Here is an 11,520-nt window from a genome sequence, read left to right as displayed (position 1 = left end):
ATCTCAAAAAAAAAAAAAAAAAAAAAAAAAGGAAAAGAAAATTGTGCTGAGAGACAGGTTTAATTTTTATTTTCGAGACTAGTGGATGGTGTTTTGTTTGTTTGTTTTTTTTGAGATGGAGTCTTGCTCTGACACCCGGGCTGGAGTGCAGTGGCACAGTCTCAACTGACTGCAACCTCTGCCTTTCGGGTTCAAGTGATTCTCGTGCCTCAGTCTTCTGAGCAGCTGAGACTACAGCCACGCACCACCGCGACTGGTTAACTTTTGTATTTTTAGTAGAGACGGTTTCACCATGTTGGCCAGGCTGGTCTGGAACTCCTGACATCAGGTTATCCTCCTGCCGCAGCCTCCCGAAGTGCAAGGATTACAGGCATGAGCTACGGCACCCGGCCTTATGGATGGTCTCAATGCCTCTTTGTCCCTCTGTATTTCACAGGATGACCTGGCATCTTTTATCTGTCTGGTTTTATACATGTATGGTTTCTAGCCTGGGATCAAAGAAGGATTTTATTGAGTTTGGTTCGTGTTTGAGTCATGAGTCCCTTTTTTGTTGTTGTTGTTCACTTTATTCCATGGCAAAAATTGAGAATTATTCTCTCCTTTAGTTAGACAGTCACTGTCATTCAATTAACGTGACCATTAGGTGTGGGGAATATATGCCTTTGAGCCAGAATTTAGTGCATTTCAAGCACATGTGGTCACCTCTCCTTCCCACTCCCTTGCCTGCTACCTAAGTGAAAGCTCACTATGAGATGAGAGGAGACCTTTATGACCTGGCCTCCTTCCCATGTAATGTAATGACTGCCCCAGCTCTCAGGTCTGATTTTCCTGATGACAAGATCACAGAAGGCATGTTAATGTCTATTTACCTGCAGTCATCATTTCTTCAGAGGCAGCATTGCATGTAGTCCCAGGCTTTTACTGCGTGGGTGTATAAGATCCAGAAGCAGATCTGATTTCTGAAGGATTTGGTTGTTGACACTTTTGCTTAGGAACGAGTGACGTGTAGAATGTGGCAAGATTCCAGTGGGGAAGGTGTTTTCCTGGGTTCATCAGGGATTTGTTCTTCTTTATCTTAGGTAGCACAAGTGGAGGGTCCAGCCCAGCCTGGTTTCCTGACTTTGCGCAAGGGTTTTCTTTGCCAAAGCTTTGATGATCTGGTCCTGAATACCCCTAATTACTCATTTCATTTGATGTTGTATTTTCTTGTCGTTCTTTAAGATCTGGAGTAGTTATCATGTGTCACGCTTCACATACCTTATCTCCTTTATATTGTTTCCTGCTTCTAAATATCTGCCAGCCCTCAAATATGAAAAAGCGACTGACCCTGACCCTTGTCTTCTCCATGCTGAGTGTCCCTTATTCCTCCAGCTGTTCCTGGTCTCCAACAGCCTTTTGTCCTGGTCCCCCTTTGTCTATGTGTTTTCCACATTGTCAGTGCTCCTCCTAATGTGATGTCCAGGCTGGAAATGACACTCCATGTGTGCTATGATCATCCCAAACTAGGACTGTTACTACGACATGAGCCCGATCCTCATTCAACACAGTGTACGGTTGCCACCAGCGCCTACTTAGCCAGTTGCCTATTTGTTTTGTGTTTTTGGAGACGGGGTCTCACTCTGTCACCCAGGCTGGAATGCAGTGGCGTGATCTCGGTTCACTGCAGCCTCTGTCTCCCAGGCCCAAGTGATCCTCCCACCTCAGCCTCCCGAACAGCTGGGATTACAGAGGCATGGACCACCACACTGGACTAATTTTTGCATTGTTAGTAGAGACGGGGTTTCGCTATGTCACCCAAGCTAGTCTCAAACCCCTGGGCTCAAGCAGTCTGCCCACTGGGCCTCCCAAAGTGCTCGGATTACAGGTGTGAGCCACTGTACCCATCCATCAGTTGGCTTTTAATACCAGTCACTGCCTGTTACCCCTACTCAGTGAGGCATAGGCTCCTGTTGTTGTGCTGTTGATTATTTGCTCCTAAGAGCAGAACTTTGTACTTCCCCTAATCCACTCTATCCATGTTTTACCCTGGGGACTCAGAGTTTCATTCCATTGGAACTATATGGATGGGAGCCTAGCATAATTCCAATGCAAGAAATGGTGGGAGTGAAGAAGTGTATTATTTTTTAGTGATATGTTAGCATTGGCTCTGGTCCTAGAAAAATCCTTCTTCAACTCCTGATCCTGTGGTACTTAAATTAGTCATTTCTAGTTCATGGGGTTTTGTGTTTGTTTTGGGAGTTTGGGAGTAATGGTTTGCATCAATTATGACAGATGAAAAGAGTGAATCGGGTGGTGAATCTCTTTAGGAAGCTCAATACCTCAGTCCATCGGCCGACTTGTTGTCACTTGGGTGGACCCTTGAATGCCTCTGTCTGCTGTGCTGTCCAGGAAGGGTGCGTGGGGTTCTAACTGGCACCTCTCTGTCTGTTGCAGTTACCTGGCTGAGCAGTGCTGGAATGGCGGCTTTATCTACCTGATCATGCTGCGTCGCTTTAAGCACAAAGCCCACTCCACTTATAATGGCAACAGTAGCAACAGCTCTGAACCAGGAGAAACACCTACCTTGGAGCTGGGTGACCGAACTGCGAAAAAGGGAAAACGAACCAGAAAGTTTGGGGTCATCTCCAGGCCTCCTGCCGACAAGGCCCCTGAAGAATCCAAGGGCAGCATTGGCCGTGAGGTGTCCAGTGACCCCAGCACTGAGCTGGAGAACGGCCCTGACCCTGAACTTGGAAATGGCCATGTCTTTCAGCTAGAAAATGGCCCAGATTCTCTCAAGGAGGTGGCTGGACCCCATCTAGAGAGGTCAGAAGTGGACAGAGGGACAGAGCATAGAATTCCAAAGACAGATGCTCCTCTGACCACAAGCAATGACAAACGCCGCTTCTCAAAAGGTGGGAAGACGGACTTCCAATCGAGTGACTGCCTGGCACGGGTAAGGTTTGGTTTGATTACGGAACCAGAATTTTATGTATTGTGTTTGTTTTTGCAGCCCAGCCCATGCGGGAAATACAAGCTGGGCTCAGAACCAGAATTTTAAAATAAATATTGTTTGAAGTTGCTTTTAAGGTTTAAAAAATAGATCTAAGGTGACCTCGCATTGAGAAGCCAACAAATGCATTAAGAAAAGTGATCGGAGGAGAATGACAAAAAAGCTCCAGTCATTTTATCCTACATAAATAAAGAGCTAGTCAAGTGATCCTAAGTGGAAAACTCAAGCCTTCTGTGTTAAAATTTGAGTCATGTGAGGTCCAGATAAAGTACTTAGCTGCATCATTATTTATCACTGCTGTCACCGGTGGAATTGCTGCTGCAAGGCCAAGAATTCCTGATGGCAGTTGACATCACAAACATCTAAGCCTCAGTATTACACAGGAAGGGTATTCAGTACACTGGGAAGCATCTGCCTTTATTTTTAGCAATTCAAAATTAGTGATGTTTTCATGGGATCGTGTTACTACATTGCTGAATTCTAGGGAAGTTTGGAAGCTTGACAAAAATCTCTGATACTATGAAATCCAGCTGTGAGGGTCAAGGTTGGTTACCACACCCGCTTTGCCTTTAGGTGTATTCTGAATGATAAGGGGTAAGCTTCTAGCCTCAAATGGTCTCCCTCATTAGCACCAACATTCTGTCTTACGAGAATTACATTTCTTTAGGGTAGACATGTTCATTCCAAGAATCCTCCTAGATATTCCTGCAGGCTGCAGTTGAAACGATAAATTGCTGATGTGTATGCTGAGTGGTTTCTTCTCTCACTCAGGAGATAACCTTTAGGGATGAAAGAGAAAGTTATAAAGATCAAAATGGGTGTAGGAGTATCACGTTGAGGCCAGGCGTGGCGGCTGGTGACTGTAGTCCCAGCACCTTGGGAAGCTAAGGATGGTGGATAGCTTGAGCTCAAGAGCATGAGACCAACCTGGGCAACATGGTGAAACCCTGTCTCTACCAAAAATATAAAAAATTGGCTGGGGACCTGAGTGGGAGGATCGCTTGAGTCTGGGAGGCAGAGGTTACAGCCAAGATTGCACCACTGCATTTCATCCTGGGTGACAGAGCAAGACCCTGTCTCAAAAAAACAAACCAAAAAGTATCAAGTTGAGTTTTGTCTGCTGAGAAGTGGTGCCCTGGGAGTAAGTGTGATTTCTGCCATTGTAGCCAAATGTACAGTGGGTTGAAAAGCATTACAGTAACCCCTGTCTCAAGAGGTTATGTTCCTTCATTTGAGGAGTGGGGTGAGCTTCATAAAGTTGGACACAGAGAAGGCATTATTTGTAAATAGAATGTGTGAATAAGAAAAAAATTGATGTCTCCATCAATGATTTGCTACCAATTTTATAAGTTCCCCAAAAAGGATTAAGGACCAAAAAAAAAAAAATATAATATATACCTCTTCCAAATTAAGGGCTGCGAAAGTATTATAATGTGTTTCTTATCAGTGCGTACTCTATCTTGATTGGATTTCTTCCCTAATGATTAGATTGTGCATACACAGAAAGCCTAATGTGAGCAAAATAAGGTAGTGGGTATTGGTTCCCTTAATCATTTGAAGGTTTAAAGCACCAAAGAAGGTTGAATCTCACATACAGTCCAAAGAATAGGCCTTCATTTGACCTAGGACACGGTGGAAATAATTTGGAATGATTTTAAAATGAACAAAGGGCCAGGTACAGTGGCTCAGTCCTATAATCCCAGAACTTTGAGAGACCGAGGCAAGTGGATCCCTTGATGCCAGTTCATACCAGTCTGGCCAACGTGGCAAAACCAAAAATACTAAAAATACAAAACTTATCTGGGCATGGTTGCACATGCCTGTAATCCTAGCTACTCGGGAGGCTGAGGCTGAGGCATGAGGGTCACTTGAACCTGGGAGGCGGAGGTTGCTATGAGCCAAGAATCGCACCACTACCCTTCATCCTGGACAACAGAGTGAGACTGTCTCAAAAACAAACAAAACCTAAACTTTTAAGAGATTACTCATCCTCTGCTCACCTTAATTAAGCATAATAATTATATTAATAAATTTAATTATAATTGAACTTCTGGATTCGCTATTTGAAGACTACGCATATCAGAGTTCCTTTGCCTAGTTTTTATGCTCAAAACTTTTATCCTATGAGGTATAAATGAAAGAGTGAAAACAACCAAACTGCGATCCATTGCCTTTAGGGTATTTTTGTAAAAAGTCATATGCCTATAGAAAGGGGAGACTGGCCGGGCGCGGTGGCTCAAGCCTGTAATCCCAGCACTTTGGGAGGCCGAGATGGGCGGATCACGAGGTCAGGAGATCGAGACCATCCTGGCTAACACAGTGAAACCCCGTCTCTACTAAAAATACAAAAACTAGCCGGGCGAGGTGGCGGGCGCCTGTAGTCCCAGCTACTCAGGAGGCTGAGGCGGGAGAATGGCACAAACCCGGGAGGCGGAGCTTGCAGTGAGCTGAGATCCCACCGCTGCACTCCAGTCCGGGCGACAGAGCGAGACTCCGCCTCAAAAAAAAAAAAAAAAAAGAAAGGGGAGACTTGCCATCTGGAATTTGCATTCTTTGTAACTGTTTATAATTCATATTCTGAGTTTTGGCACCGGGTCATACCTTTTGCCTTGGTAAATCAGAATGGACCACACGTTTTCTCAGGCTCAAATATTTTAGCACCCTGTTCAACCATAAAATTATCTTTATTAGGTGCACTTGCCCAGGATTAGTAGGGTTGGCAAAAAGTAGATTTTCACAGCTTTCCCCCACATTCTGGTGGCACCCGAATTGGAACCAATAGACCTTCACACAAGACTGTTTAGGTTCTCGGGATTTTTATTTTTACTCCAGGACAGAGACCAAGGTCATGCTAAAATGGAATTTCCAGAAAAACAGAAAATGCCTATTTACCTCTTAAGCCTTTAGGGGGGAATATTTTGTTCCATTTGAATAATGGGAGATTAAACATGTATTTTCCATTTCTGCCTTTATAATGATTTAATATAGCTGCAAAACTTAATAAATGACAGAAAAGCTCAGAGCATTCAGACCATTTTGTTTGTCAGGCACTTCTTTTTCATAGACTGTTACTTGTTCTAAGAAAATGTTCCATTAAAATAAACCCTCAGTCTTGCCTTTTCCATCCGGTTCCCTCTTAATAGAGCAATAGGAGATATATCTCCTTTAAACAAATTTTTCTTTTTTAAAAATGGTATTTTCTATAAAACATTAACTCACAATAATACATATATAAGCAGATTACTATTTAAAAGACAAAGTTGGATTTATCCTCTGAAACAGACTCTCCTAGGATGTAGACAAACTATTTTACACATGAATTCAAAGTTCCTCATTATCTTCTTAGCAAAGATCTTTACTCCTCTAAGATGAGAGGTTTTGTGAATCTGCTTATATAGAACGTAATGTATTTTTGTATTGCTACATGTTGAAAATGAATACAACCAAATGTAGTCACATAACAAAAAAAGAATCCTACCACTTGCCAAGCAGGACAGTTTATTCATGACTGGCACGGGAATGTCTATGGGTACATTTGTAGTATTTCCCTAGGAATCGTAATCTACCCTGTACAGTACCAGACCCTTTTCCTATGCCTCCTCTGTAAGTGGTTCAGCAGAGACCTCATGCAGGCTGCCCGGATCTGCATCTGCAGAAACAGGTAGAAAACTCAGAAGGAGCGTCACACTCAGAACATCTCCCTGATGAGCCCTCATGTCTGCATCAGAGGCAGCCTGAGGATGGTCCTTTTCCAGGAAGCCCCCTTGGTCACTGGGTGAACTCACATTGTCCTACATGGTAACATCTCCCAAGTCTGTGTGTGAGCCCTCAGCTCTCTCCTGAGCCCTGATGGCCACTGGGCAAACTTACATTGTCCTACCTGGTGACATCTCCCAAGTCTGTGTCTGAGCCCTCAGCTCTCTCCTGAGCCCCCTGAATTTTGTGCCTACTGCCTGCAGGATGTCTCCATGTTGGATATTTCACATCATGCCTAAAACTTAGCGCATCCCTTTCCCATAGCACTGAACCCACTCCAGTGCTCCAGGTCTCCCCATCCCCAAAGTTTGCCCAAGCTGGAAGTTTGATGAGATTCAATGGGAGTGACCAACCATACTGGTTTGTCTAGAACTTCCCCTGGTTTCTCACTGAAAATCCTGGGAAACCCTCCGTCCTAGGGAGACCGGGACAGCTGGTCATCTTGGAGTCACCTGAAGCACTTCCTGCTCCCTTCTGCCATGTTCGGTCAATCACCAAGTTCCATCAACTGTAGCTCCTTTTGAAATCCTGCAGCTCAGCCTCCCTCTCTCTTTACTCCCGTAACTTCGGGTCAGGCTGCTTTCGGCTAGGCTGCTTTCATTTCGCCCCTGGGCTATCATAGTACTCTACTACCTGGGACATCGCCCCCATTCCTATCCCATTCATCCACTGTCCCAACTGCCACCAGAGGGACCTTTCTAAACAGCACATTTCATTACTCACACATACACATAGGTGCACAACATACATGTGCGTGCACACACACACACTGGCTGAAACCTGTTTGTTGGGTCCACTTTGCCTTCATGGTTGTTACCAAACACATTGTCAGTCATTCGAGGCCCTTTATTATCTGATTCCTGCTTAACTGTCTGCGTCCATCTCTCACTGCTTTCTTTTTTTCTTTTTTACCTTCACCAGTTTATTATATAATAAAGAATACAGATGAAGAATTGCATAAGGCGAGGTCCAGAGGGTTCCCAGCACAGGAGCTTCTGTCCCTGTGAAGGAGGGTGGGGTGAGGGGGGTGCATCACCCTCCTGGCAGGTGGATGTATTCACCAACCTGGAAGCTCTCTGAACCCCATACTCTAGGGATTTGTATGAAGGCTTCATCCCGAAGGCATGATGATTTGTTAACTCAAAATCCAGCATTTCTCCCCTGACTCCAGAAGATGGGGTAGGGCTGAAAGTTGCAAGCTTCTCATGGCCTGTCCTTTCTGGTAACTAACCCCCATCTGGAAGCTATCGCTGATGTCCAGTTTCTTACTGCTTTCTTCCTCCCTGATTTGGAGTGAATTCACTGCAAGCTTTTTCAAAAGCCATACTTACTGTCACCTCTGAGCCTTTGCGAGTGGTGCACTCACTTCCCGGTTTCTTCTCCCCTCTCCTGTGTCGCTTAGCTTCTACCTTTCCTGGGGGACCAAGCCTCAAGACACCCTCCTCTAAGAGGCCTCCGTGACATTCCTGCCACCTGCTCTGTGGTTAGCCATCTCCTCCTCTGTCTCCTGCGGTACCCTCTGCTGGTCTTCATTCGTGCCTGAGCCCCACGTATTCCAATTACCATTTGGCTTGTTGTGTCCCCAATAGACTAAGAGCAGAGCCTTTGATTTTTTAAAAATGTTTTATATATTTGGGGGATGGAGGTGCAGATTTCTTCAACGCATATATTACGTAGTGATGAAGTTCAGGCTTTAACTTACCCATCACCTGAATAGTGAACATTGTACTCAGTAGATAATTTTTCAGCTCTCACCCCGCTTCCCCCTTTTCCAGTCTCCAGTGTCTATTATTCCACTCTGCATGGGCACCCATTGTTCACCTCCCACTTAGGAGTGAGAACATGGAGTATTTGACTTTGTGTCCTGAGTTATTTCACTGAAGGTAATGGCCTTTGGTTCCATCCATGTTGCTGCAAAAGACATGATTTCATTCTGTTTTATGACTGAGGAGTATTCTGTGGTATATATCACATTTTCTTTTCTTTTTTTTTTTTTTTTTGAGATGAAGTCTCACTCTGTCCCCCAGGCTGGAGTTTAGTGGTGCAACCTCAGCTCACTGCAACCTCTGCCTCCCGGGTTCAAGTGATTATCCTGCCTCAGCCTCCCAGATAGCTGGGACTATAGGTACCTGCCACCATGCCCAGCTAATTTTTTGTATTTTTAGTGGGGGGCGGGGGGGGGGGGGTTTCACCATGTTGGCCAGGCTGGCCTCGAACTCCTGACCTCTAGTGATCCGCCCACCTCAGCCTCCCAAAGTGCCGGGATCACAGGCATGAGCCACCGCGCCTGGCCTGGTGTATACCACGTTTTCTTTATCTAGTCAGCCAGTGATAGATACTTAGGTTGATTCTATATCTTTGCTATTGTGAATAGTACAGGGCGGGGCCTTCTTTGTCTTTGTTTCCCATCTTAGCTCAGTGCCTTGTAGATATTTATGAAGGCCCCAAGAGTCCTGGTCCTGGGAGATGGGACCCTGAGTTCCTGCCTCAGTTCTGCCATCCCCAGCATTGTGGCCTTCGGGTTGCTGCGGCCTTTCTCTGGCCTTCTGTTTTCTCACCTGTAAACTAAGCATTTTGGTCTGATGGCTAAGGGACTTCCAGCTCTGACATTATGCTCACCCATGTCTTACTGATCATTCTGAATAAGAAGGTGTAAACAAACGGTTTCAGAAAAGGTTTGCAAGTAGAGCCGGAGCACTTACTGCAGCAAGATTCTGGTTGGATTGTGTCTTCTCACATATGGGGCAAAGTGGCTGTTGTCAAGTTTTCTTTTTGGTTCCAGCAGTAATGAGGTCATTTACATGCTGTGACACAGCTTCCTTGAATGTATGCTCCTGTTTTGGTAAATAAATCGCTTCGTTGGCTTCAGTGAAGGGATGCATGTGTGAACTCACACAGTAATTGGCAGTTTACAGGAAAGGGTAACACTCCAACAACATTAGTGCAGAAGAGTCCATAGCATCCAGTTTTTCAGGGTTTGGCTTTTTCTCAATAGACTGACAAAGTCTCGTTGCCCTTTTAGCTAATATAAAAGAAAACAAATGCCCAAACCATCTTCTAGACAGGGTCTGTTGCAGAACTCGGTCTCTCCAACTGGACCAGGGTTCACACATTGAACACACTGGCAAACAGACAGATCTCCCATCTGTGTGAGCTTCTTAACCTTAGTCGCAAGGACTGTCATGGAACTGTTAGATCAGTGGATAAACATTCTATATTTGTTCCTTCAGTGCTATTTATGGGATATCATTATTATGTGGTAGACACTGTTCTAATTGCTAGAGAACTGGTTGGTAAGCAAGACAGACAAGGTTCTTACCTCACAGCGTTTACAGCATACCACAAACAATAAATAAGCAAATCCACGAATCACAGTGTCAGAAACTGACGAGTCAATGAAATAAAACAGGGTGAAGTGAAAGCTGGCTGGGCAGTGTCATGGGCAGGGGGCTGGTTGATGTTGGGTATCAGAGCAGGAAGATCTCAGTATGTCTGAGGCAATGTCTGAGCTGAGGATTGTCAGAAAAGGGCAGCCCTGCACAATCTGGGGCAGAATGTTCCCAGGAAAGAACCAGCAAAAGCATCTGCCCTCAGGCAGGAACGATAGAGTGTTCCAGGAGAAAAGACACTGGGCACTAGGAGACGATTCAGGAGGTGTGGTCAGGGCTGGTTACAAAGGTTCGCATATGCCACCTTGTAGTTTGAACCTGATTCTTGGTCCGGTGGGAAGTTGTTGGAGGGCTTATGCTGAGTGCATCACAGCCTGTGTTTTTGAAACATTCCCCTCGGATGTTTGATGGAGGATCATGGATTGTAGGAGGTAAAAAGTTAAAAGGGAGACCAAACTGGAGCTGGTCACTTTGACAAGGGGGAGGTGGCGGGGGAGATGAGCCGAAGTCGGTGGGTGTGGGATCTGTGTTGGAACTAGACTCTACAAATGGTACTTGTGGTTCAGATGTGGGAGGCAAAACAAAAGGAATCAAAGATACTTCATGGACTTTCGGCTTGTGGATCATCTTTAGCATGAGTAGAGGATAATGCTGTTCCCATTGAGATGGGAAAGAAGCCAGGAGCAAGAGAGGAAAAAGTCCAGTTTTGATTGTACTAAGGTGTATATCAGATACCCAAGTGGAATTGTCAAAGGAGGTAATTGGAAATATCCTTAATATCGTTATATTTAAGTTGGCCTGGTAGTTTTTGGCCAGTACAAGTTTTAGCCTAGTAAGTGTCAGACACTGGTTTTATTTTTTACTGAACATTGCTGTAGGCAAATACATTTAAAACTGACCATTGTGGGCCAGGTACGGTGGCTCACGCCTGTCATCTCAGCACTTTGGGAGGCCGAGGTGGGCAGATCACCAGTGGTCAGGAGTTCGAGACCAGCTTGGCCAACATGGTGAAACCCTGTCTCTGCTAATAATACAAAACTTTGCTGAATGGATGTGGTGGTGCGCACCTGTAATCCCAGCTACTCGGGAGGCTGAGGCAGGAGAATCGCTTGAACCCAAGAGGCGGAGGTTGCAGTGAGCCAAGATTGCACCATTGTACTCCAGCACTCACTCCAGAGTGAGACCCTGTCTCAAAAGAAAAACAAAAACAAACAAACAAAAAAAACTGCTAACATTTACTTCTTGCTGCTTGTGTCTTCCTTTGTTAGTCCTCTGAACTCCCTTCATTAAATGATCAGAAATTCCAAGGTGAGGAAACTTGCATTAATTTCTTTGGACACTCCCCTCCTACTTCCTACTTTCAATTTTGAAAAAAAAAAAAAA

At 45.0% G+C, this 11,520-nt stretch overlaps 1 protein-coding gene across 6 annotated transcripts in view; it reads left to right on the top strand.

Moving 5' to 3' along the window:
* PDZD2 (PDZ domain containing 2) overlaps positions 1–11,520 on the top strand; it is a 498,374-nt gene that overhangs the window by 362,598 nt on the left and 124,256 nt on the right. For all 6 annotated transcript variants that reach the window (XM_017889458.1, XM_017889456.1, XM_017889457.1 and 3 more), the window contains one exon: positions 2,434–2,935. In XM_017889458.1, coding sequence (XP_017744947.1) covers positions 2,434–2,935 — 502 coding nt within the window. The remainder of the gene's footprint in view (positions 1–2,433; positions 2,936–11,520) is intronic.

Source organism: Rhinopithecus bieti, unplaced genomic scaffold, assembly GCF_001698545.2.
Source record: "Rhinopithecus bieti isolate Rb0 unplaced genomic scaffold, ASM169854v2 scaffold_17882, whole genome shotgun sequence".
Classification (NCBI taxonomy): domain Eukaryota; kingdom Metazoa; phylum Chordata; class Mammalia; order Primates; family Cercopithecidae; genus Rhinopithecus; species Rhinopithecus bieti.
Note: the sequence above shows the minus strand (reverse complement) of the source record. Positions and strands in the feature narration are given on the sequence as shown.